This window comes from Myotis lucifugus, unplaced genomic scaffold (assembly GCF_000147115.1).
Source record: "Myotis lucifugus unplaced genomic scaffold, Myoluc2.0 scaffold_282, whole genome shotgun sequence".
NCBI lineage: Eukaryota > Metazoa > Chordata > Mammalia > Chiroptera > Vespertilionidae > Myotis > Myotis lucifugus.
In genome coordinates this window covers 1,515,208-1,525,624 of record NW_005871330.1, presented here as the reverse complement: position 1 = coordinate 1,525,624, position 10,417 = coordinate 1,515,208, and the positions used below count along the sequence as shown (strand labels likewise).

General features: G+C 45.8%; 1 protein-coding gene across 1 annotated transcript in view; it reads right to left on the bottom strand.

Moving 5' to 3' along the window:
• DNAH9 (dynein axonemal heavy chain 9) overlaps positions 1-10,417 on the bottom strand; it is a gene marked incomplete at its 3' end in the record, with an annotated part of 116,581 nt that overhangs the window by 105,672 nt on the left and 492 nt on the right. The window contains 1 exon segment of the mRNA XM_006109816.1: positions 832-1,028. Within this exon segment, the coding sequence (XP_006109878.1) occupies positions 832-1,028 (197 nt within the window).

Genomic DNA, 10,417 nt, shown 5'->3' with positions numbered 1-10,417 from the left:
CCCCACAAGGGCTAAAAAGGAAATTTCCCGGGGTTTTTTTTTTTTGGGGACCCGCAAATGAAATTCTTATCTGTGTTTGAGTAATTCCCTCCCCCTGTGTAGGAGTCCCCCCCGGCCCCCCCCCCCCCCCCCCGCAAAAAAATAAATAAATAAATAAACCACCAATAAATCTTGGGTAGAATATAACAAAATATATCATTTAGATACATAGCCTGGCTTGAATGAAAAAGGAAAAGCCCCATGGGACAGAAGCAAAGAAAGCTTGCAGCTGGAATGGTACATGGAATAAACGAAAATGGCAGCTATAACTCCTTAAAGGGGACGAGGCTGGGCTTCTGATGCCATCCAGGCACAGGAGGCCTGGACTCCACACTCTAACAAAGCCAGATTTGTTTCTTTTGGAAAACATCCCCAGGACCTGAGGAAAGTCTCCGGCTGCCGGGGGAGGAGGGTCTGAGTTAGTTCTATGATGTCATGTGCTGGGTGAATGCTGGGAAGTGCGTGGCTCTCTCCCAGGCCGGACCTGGGCCCTTGCCAGTGATGAGACACTGTCCCCATAAGCAAAATACTGACATCTCTGTGGCTGCTCTCAGCCCTGGAATGATTCTGGATGGAAAAGGGCCATGATGCTGCGATAGCTTTAAAAGACTTCAGGCTGAGGGACTGGGGCAAGGGCGGTAATCAGCACAAAACACACAGTCTGAGGATGTTGACAAACAGCAGAATAAGGAGCTGTGCAGAGTCAGGAACAGAAAAGTCATAAGGAAATCATTCAGATAATCCAGTATCTCCCGTATCTGAGGCCCATATGCCCAGGCTGATGGCACTTACACGGTCTCACTCTCAGAATCCACAAAATCCATGTTTTCTGAGCCTACGGGAAGAGGCAGCAAAGTTTTCCCCCTCACTTGCTCAAGGAGAACCATGAGGTCACACTGGAGGCTGTGGGCGCGCCGCTGGACATCTTGACATACCACAGGGGGCCAGTCCAGGTGGTTCTTCCCATTGACCAAGATGGGGATCACGACCTGCAACAGAGGCGCACAGGAAAGAAAGGCAGGCATTCTACTTCTGAGGCCTTAGAGAAAGACTATTCTGAGAAAGGCCTAAAAAACGATACTCCCCTTTTGCAACCCACTGTGCTGTAAGGCCAATATTAAGAACTAACATTAGGTACTGCCTTGACACCTGATACAAACAATCAGGAGAGCCTCGAACAGCCTATATCCCAAGTTTCCTTTCCTATTAGTCCTACATAAGGTCCACCGGTACCAAGGGGAGCAGGGCTTCAGGTAGTGGGCTTCAGGTCTCTGCCAGCCAGCGGAATTATTCAAACAAGCCAATTGCATCCTCCCACCAGAGCCACTGGGAACCACACACTCTTGAGAGCACAAAGCTTGCCTCCCACAACCCCTGGTTGCCGGAAGCCAATTCCAGCATGACAGCAGGGCTGAATCTGGGAATGGCTGATGGCATTTCCCCAAACCTGAATAGGATACATTAAATTGATTGTTTGCTGTCAGACAGCTCAGGGCATCTTAATCTACATGTTATTGCCTCCTAATGGCCAAACACCTGAACAGCCTTAGGCTAATTCCCCCATTCTGACAATGGACTCTGTAAGCCGAAACCCTGACCTTTGAAGTGTATATCTCTGCCTTGCCTCAGGACAAATTGTGTTAATAAAAAGCATGGGGTCCTGAGACGAGGAGATCTTAGTCTCCTTTAAAACTAGGCTCCTCTGACCCCCAAATGCCTTTCAAAATTATATTTAATTTCTGGACTCCTATTTAATCTACACACAGCCTTCTCCAGATTCCAGAACCCTTCTTAATGCTGGAACAAGAACCCCGGCACCTGGTTGTTCGCTCTGTTCCCAAGGGCAACCCCCATGTGGCCCTGTGTGGCATTGTGTCCTCCTCCTGTGAGCTGTGAGTGTAGGTGACTAATAAACTGCTGTCAGTCTCATTTGACCTGTCCCATCACCCTAGGGCAGGAGTCCCTACCTAATCAACAGGGTGAATAAGAGGTGATTACAACAGTCACAAAGGCCAGAGGCAAAGCATAGGGCAAATGCAGATGAAGATGACCATCTGTCTCCGGTGGGTGAGGTGGCATCTTAAAAAGTACTAGTAAAGCAAAGTTGAGCATCCTGAAGCTGTCTGGAGGGTGAACATTAGTTAATTTTTGACACCCCAAAATAGTTCCTCTTCTTTTGGTGCCCATCTGCAGACCCAGAGGTGAAGATTGTAAGTAAATATGAACCAATGAGAGTCAGGCCGTCTCCTATCTGAACTTTGGAGGAAGAGAGCGTTCTCTTTTCTACGAGTGGCCATCAAGCTACCATGTGGAGCCTTTGGACAGGGTCAATCTGGAGAAGAGGAAGTTTACAGAAGGAGAAAGGCCAAGGCCTGTGACATCATTTGAGCTCCTGCTCTTGAACTTTTGGAACTAGTTTAAATGGAGTTTTCTATCACTAGCAACTTAAAAAGTTGTCATTAATACATCTCCCTAGGAAACTCTGTCAGTCAAACACTCACTCTAATGGAAAGGGAATGCTATAAAGAAAAACAAAAAACCTAGGAATGTGACTAGGAACTGTTAATAAGTAATGAAGAGGAAACATGGACTTATGATTGGTTGGGTTCTCTATGTGACCAACAAATCTGCATGGCCATAAAACAGGACACATGGATCTAACATGTGGAATCTAAGAGGAGATCCTTGTCTGGTCTGTCTGAAAGTAATCATTGAGCTGAGACGTTATAGTCAAAGGTGAATAGAGAGCTCCAAGGAATAAAATGTCACAAACTGAGCTCTTCTCACATTCATGTTGAGAAAGGACTCTTCGGACCTAGAGGAGAAAGGATAAATAATAGAGGAGAGAGAATATAAACAAGAATTTTTCTAAGCTCTCAAAGGCAGGTACTGTATCTTATTTGATCTTTATATACACACAATCCCCCCTTGGATCTGGCATATAGGATGTTCATAGAAAAACTGAATGTATTTCTGTCTCAAGAGAAAGTGGTAGATGGGTTTGAGTTGGACTTTGGAGGGCTTTGAGTGATAGGAAGATAATGAATGTGAACTTTCTATGAAATTAAAAGCAACTCATTCACTTATTCAATGAATATTTACGGAGCATCTACTATGTGTTAGTACTGTTTTAGGTGCTAGAAAGATATACCAGTGAACAAAACATGAAAAGATCATTGACCTCACAAAGTTTATATTCTAGTGGAGGAGTCACAATAAGTTCTGCATGGAGGGTGGGAGGGAAAGCAGGTGAGGAGGATCAGGGATGTGGGATGGAGGGGTTGCAATTGCAAATGGAGAGATTGGTTCAGGCATCATTGAGAAGGTATCATCTGAACAAAGACTGGAGATGAAAGTGCTATGTATATTCTTGGGGCAAGTATATTGTGGTTAGAAGGAACAAACAATGCAAAAGCCCTAAGGTGGGAGTGTGCCTGGAAGGATCAACAAGCAGAGCAGAAGCTGGAACAAGGTAAGAAGAGTAGCAGGGAGTAAAGGGGGTCAAGTTACATGCAGCCCTGCCTGTAGAATTTTGATTTTTACTCTCAGAGAAATGGAAATCATTGAAGGGTTTTGAACAAAGGAGTGACATGATATTTTTTTAGTAGGATCACTCCAGCTGCTGTGTTGAGCCTAGACTCTAGGGAGCAAAAGTGGAAAAAGAGATCAGCAAGTTATTCCTCTAATACAGAAGACAGTGGCTTGGCACAGGGGGGAGTGGAGGAATTAGTAAGAAATGCTCTGATGCTAAACACATTTTGAAAGCTCAACCTATGTGATTTCTTAGTGAATTTGTAGTGGGACTGGGAGAAGGGGAGAACAGCAGTGAGGATGACTCCAAAGCTTGGGACTGGAGCAACAAGAGGAATGGAGCCGCCATTAACCCATGTGGGGAAGAATAAGGGTGGTGTAAGTTCTCAGGGGAAGTTTGGGAATGTGTGCTTGGACACATTCGAATTTTATATATCTACTGGACTTCTCACTGGAGACACTGAGTAGCAGTTGGATATGGTAGTTGAGAGTTAAGAGGCTGGAGGTAACAAGTTTGGAGGTGGCAGATACAGATGGTTTGTAAAACTCTAAAATTAAATGAGTACCCCAAAGTGATTCCACAGGAATTGAGAAGAAAAGAGGCCCAAGGAATGAGCCCTAGGGATCTTCAATTTTAAAGAGTTGAAAGGAGAGGGGATTATCTTCAGTCGGTAGGAGGAAACCAGAGGACAAGGGTCCTGGAAGCAAGTGAAGAAAGTTCTTTCATCAAGAGAAGGTCATCATGAGCTGGGCCAAATCCTGCTCACAGGTCAAGCAGGAAAAGGACCGATAAACGCCCATTTAATCTAATCTAGCAGAGGTCATCGGTGAGTTTGATAAGTTCTTTACTTTCTCTCCTTAGCAGTATGAGGGTAAAAGCCTGATAAATGAGTATGAGATAAAACAGGAAAAAAATGGCACACAACAAGAATACTCATATTCTAGACATTTTGCTATGTAGGGGGTCATAGAAATGGGACGGTAGGTAGTGGGAGGAATGAGGATTTTGTTTGATGAGTATTATCTAGTGGAGAGGGAAAAATAAGAATACAGGAGATAGGAGAATTGTTGGTTCTGCCTCAAGATGAGAGTGGATGGGGTTCAGAGCAAAAGTGGCAGTTTTAGTTTTAAGGCTGGCAAAGGCTGGCAGTCCATCTGCAGCAACGGAAGGCATGGGAGGGTATATGAATACAGATATTGGCATATAAGGTAGATATGAGTTTGTGGAAATTTTATTTTATTGCTTTTCATATTTTTAAACCAAGAAAGAAGCAAGAGCATCACAGAGTGAGGTTGAGAGAAGAGCTTTTGGACATTTGAGGGGGAAAAAAGAAAGTGTGCAATAGTGATTAGAAGAGCAAGAAAGTAATTGGAATAGACGTGTGGGGTGTCTGTTGGGGAGCATAAAAGTCGACTAGAGATTCCAGGTCCTGAGTTTAAAGTGGACACTGTTGGTTTTTCACAAGCCCCTTTCAGCTTTATGGGTACTGGGGTGGAGTAGGCAGAGTTGGATTTCATCAGGGTTGTCATTTTGCCAAACCAGTGCAACAAAGCAAGGAAGAGGCCAGTCGGGAGTTTATGCAAGAGAATGATGAGAACGATGGAGCCCAGCACTCAAGCTAGGTCAGGGGGCAAAGAGCACGGTGTAGGTGAAGGTCAGTGGGAAGGTGGCAGGATCAATGGGTTGGAGGTGCTGGAAGGTCATGGGCTTGTAGTAGTGGGAAATAGGTGGGAGTGAGCTGAAAAGATGGGAGCAGTGGTCAGAGAGGCGATGGTTATTGGTAATGCAAGGTCTTGGGAAAAGATGGTTAAGACAGGGCAGGGATAAGATCACTGGATGAGAAAGTTCAAGGAGGCCAGGTTATTGAAAGGATCATTCATGTGTCTGTTGAAATCGCCACATGTTAACACAGGAGTAACCTTGGCTCCCCAAGTCACCGGGAACTGGGAGCCCAATCCTGAAGGAGTGAGGGCAGTGCCATCGGTACATGATGCCGCAATGAGGACAGAGGGTGCCTTCATCTGATGGCATGAGACCCGAACTGGAGGCTTTCAACATGAGTCTGGAAGCAGGAAGGGGAAAGGAGAACAGACAGCCCACCTCCAGGCTCAGAGGCAGAGGGCTGAGGGGGGAGTACAGCTGAGTACCCCAATGAGAACTGGATTTGGACAGAGCAAGGTGGCAAGGATCGGTCAGAAAAATGAGGAAGCTTTCAAGTAGGATGCAGTGTGTCAATAATTCCTGTCCTGTATGGATTACACTGCTCTAGGTGTCCTAATATAGTATTTCTAAGTTTCATAACACCCTACAAGGTAGTTTGACCCTGACAGAGGTGAGCTAACCTGCTCACATCACGCTGATGAATTTGACAGAACCAGGAGTTGTGTTTTGTTTTTAATGTATCAGCATTTTTTATATTTATTCCTTCTATTTAGTTATATCCCTATAGGTTGAAATACCCAAAACAGAAAATTATGTTAAGAGGAAAAGCATTTAGCTGAATAATAGAACATATTATTATAATATTTCCCTAATACTATTCATCCTATTTTTACCTTAGTACCCCTTTTTTAAAAATAAATCTTATTTTTCAATTATAGTTTATATTCAATATAATTGTGTATGAGTTTCAGGTATAAAGCATAGCAGTTATACAATCATATATAAAGCAATCCCCCCAATATTTATAGTACCCACCTGGCACCACTGTAGTTATTACAATACTAGTGGCCCAGTGCACGAAATTCGTGCACATTAAAAGGGGATTAGAGGAAATATTTTAATATTGATATTTACCCTTTCTCTATAATAGAGGTGTCAGAGATGAAGGAAAATTAGTAAAATGTATATGAAAATCTTCCTCCTGTCAGAGTCTGGGGTGCACCGCAGGACCCAGAGTCAAGTCCTCACCCACCCACGGCACCTCAAAATTGCGCGAGACCCAGCCCCAGCCATCCCCACCCCCATTGGGCAAGATCCAGACCTGGCTAGCCCCACCCTTGTCAAGCCCCGCCAGGCAGGGGGATGCAGCCTCAGGGCCTCTGACAAGCCCCGCAGGGTGGGGGGCTCAGCCTCAAATCCCCCCTCAAGCCCCACTGGGCCGGGGGTGCAGCCTCAGGTCCCCCAGTGCACCCTCAGGTCCCCTGGCCCTGGCGCTGGGGTGAGGGGCACAGCCTGAGGTCCCTCAGCCCAGTGCCAGGATGGGCAGTGCGGCCTGAGGTACTCCGACCCGGCACCAGTGCAGGGGGCATGCCTTGAGGTCCCCCGTCAAGCCCTGCTGGGTGGGTGGTGCGGCCTGAGGTCCCCTGTCAATCCCCACTGGGCAGGGGGTGCAGCCTCAGGTCCCCTGCCCCAGCCCAGCGCCACGCAGCCTCAGGTCCCTGCTGATTGCTCATTAAGGCTCATTACGGAAACTCGGCCTCCGCTGTGGGCACAGCCATCTTTGTGACAGTGTGACAGACAATTTGCATATTCCCTTTTTATTAGATAGGATTACTGACTATATTTCCTATGCTGTTCTTTACATCCCCATGGCTACTTTGTGACTACCAATTTGTTCTTCTCAATCCCTTCACCTTTTCCTCCAGCCCCCTCCTTCTCTGGCAACCATCAGTCTGTTCTCTGTATCTATGAGTCTGTTTCAATTTTGCTTGTGACAGAACCAGCATTCGAACCCAGGTCCATCACACTGTAAACCCCATGCTCTCTCTACAAACACAGACCTTCAAGACAGCATCCAGTTTCAGAGCTCTAGATACATAAGCTGGCAGCAGGAAATAAAATGACTGGGAGAAGGACTTTCTCCTCTGGTCAACATCACCCCTCAAATACCCCACATCTACCTCCATCCTCATCTACCCCCCACACAGCATGGGAGACTCTGTCAGCCAGGTGGGACCTTTTGGCTTAGTGATGCAGAGTGGAGAGGTGGAAGGACGAGGGGATCCACAGGTAGAGAGGAAAGTAGGGAGGGGAAGGACAGGGCTTCAGGGATGGGGGTGAGCAGAGTTCTGAGCTGGCTCGGGATCAATTTCAGGGTACATAAAAGAAGGTGGGAGAAGAGTGGTTGAATGGCCTAAGAATTGCTGTTAGAAGTTTTGGGAAATAAAAGTAAATGCCTGGAGGTATTTTAAAAATAATTTTATTTACAGTTTTCCATAGATAACACATTTACATGGTGCAAATTTTAAAAGAACAAAAGCTTTTACAGTGGAAAGTAAGTCTTCTACCTACTCCAGTACCTCAGTCACCACGTTCCCCTGGTGGATTACTCTGTTAATGAGTGTCCTTCCTTCCTTCTCTACCTCCCTCTTTTCCCCTCCTTCTTCTTATCTCCCTTCTACTGCCTCTATTCTCCATCTCCTTCTCTCCTTCCTTCCTTTCTCTTTTTTATCAGAAATGGTAGGTTACTATACTTAAAATTCTGCACCTTTAAAAATTATCCTAAATTGCAGCATTATCCACAACAGCCAAGCGGTAAAAGAAACCTAAATGCCCATGCATGATGAATTGATAAAGAAAATGCGGTATATACATACAATGGAATACTATTCAGCCTTAAAAAGGGAGGAAATGTCGAAACCGGTTTGGCTCAGAGGATAGAGCATTGGCCTGCGGACTGAAGGGTCCCGGGTTTGATTCCGGTCAAGGGCATGTACCTGGGTTGCGGGCACATCCCCAGTGGGAGATGTGCAGGAGGCAGCTAATCGATGTTTCTCTCTCATCAATGTTTCTAACTCTCTATCTCTCTCCCTTCCTCTCTGTAAAAAATCAATAAAATATACTTTAAAAAAAAAAGGGAGGAAATTCTGTTATGGGTTAACACATGGATAAACGTTAAGGACATTACATGAAGTGAAATAGCCAGTCACAAAAAGACAAATAGTGCCTGATTCCACGTATATGTGATACCTAAAGTGGTCAAATTCATAGACCATTTTACGTGGTCAAATTCCAGACCACAAAGCAGAATGGTGGTTGCCAGTGTTTGTGGGGAGGAAGGGGCAGAGGGTTGTTATAGAGCAGTGATGGCGAACCTTTTGAGCTCGGCATGTCAGCATTTTGAAAAAACCTAACTTAACTCTGGTGCCGTGTCACATATAGAAATTTTTTGATATTTGCAACCATAGTAAAACAAAGACTTATATTTTGATATTTATTTTATATATTTAAATGCCATTTAACAAAGAAAAATCAACCAAAAAATGAGTTCACATGTCACCTCTGACACGCGTGTCATAGGTTCGCCATCACTGCTATAGAGTTTCAGTCATGCAGGATGGGGGGTTTCCAGGGATTTGTTGCACAATAATGTGTATGAGTTGACAGTATCATACTCTACACTAGAAGCTGTTGGGAGAGTGAATTGTATTTATGTGTTTATCTTAAGGACTGTTTCATATCAATCATTCCTTTGAATTACGGATGGACCTCACTTCATCCAGTGGCCTACTAACGAACACTCAGTTTGTTTCCAATCTCTTTTCAACGCATCAGTGAAAATCCTTGGACATTTGAGGGTTTGAATTACTTTAACATACTTTTGCTTGCTGGACTGCATTTCCTTGGCCATGACAAAACTGAGATGGGACTGCTGCCCCCACACACTTTAGGTATAGTTCCACCTCTGAATCTTTGTTCAATCGCTCCCCATGCCTGAGAGTTACCTTGCTCTCTATTTTTCCTAATTCTTCTCCTTTGTTCAGGAGCCAGTTCAACACTTGAGGCTAAGCATGGCGCTCACAACACACCGGTAACTCTCCTCTGAACCCAGGACACTGCTATCATCATCACTCATGAGGGGATTCCATCCAAGCTTGGACTTCTGCAGGCATGGTGTTCAACAGGGCACAGCAGTAAAACCATTCCAGCTGTTAAATGCTGGATTACTTCCATATCTACCGAGAAACCTAGCTTTCCTGGGTCCTCTGAGAGCTCCGGTAGCCCCAGACCTTTCCCGGAAGTTCTCCTCTCCCCACAGCCTTTTCATAAGGCAACTACAGGGCCAGCACCTGACTTAGCAGGGAGCCTCCAGGACGCGGTCGGTGGCATTGGGGCCAATGTGCCTCCGCCCTAGTCAGACTCGTTTTAAGTACTTTAGATATATGATTAATTTCACGGGTGAGGTCTTGTTTTTACTTCTTTGGTACTCCTCATAGCACCTATCACGTGAAACATTATTTAGCCAGTACTCTGTAAATACTTATTTCATGATCTGCAGTAACCGAGCATCGAGCCTCCAGAAGCACACACATTCTGCTTACAGGGAAGTGTGTTCCCATTCCAGAACCGTCTAAAACCTCAAGAATCTTTCCTGAGCGCCCTTCCATCTGCTGCGCTCTCCAGGCTCCCGCTGTGGTGCCACCAAGCAACCCACATCACTTCCCATCTTCCTCCCTGAGCCCCAGGCACACCCCCTCCAAATGCATCCCAACTTTGGTGACCCAATCTGTCGGGGCACAGGGCTGGCTAATTTTGGCTTATGGTTGGTAGTCTATGAATGAGATAAAAATCAAAACCCAACCACTACTCCCTTTTAACTCTTCCCCAGAAGTAAACACGGTTTACAGTCCCACTGAGCCAAAGAAATGCCCCCTGGTCCACCACTTACGGGCTCCCCCAGTGCCAGTTTACAGGAGATTAAGATATGGAGCCTTAAAAGGGGCCAGGCCCAGCAACTCTTCACTCTGACGCCCCTTGCGTTGGCTTGAACCCTGCCCAGGACAGCACCTAGAGGTGGCCTTCTTGGTCTCACTCTGACCTGGCCCTCCTCAGACTTACCCAGCTCGCCTCTCAGATGACACCCCCAGGTCTGAGTTCCCACCCATACCTCGCCCCCACCCATCC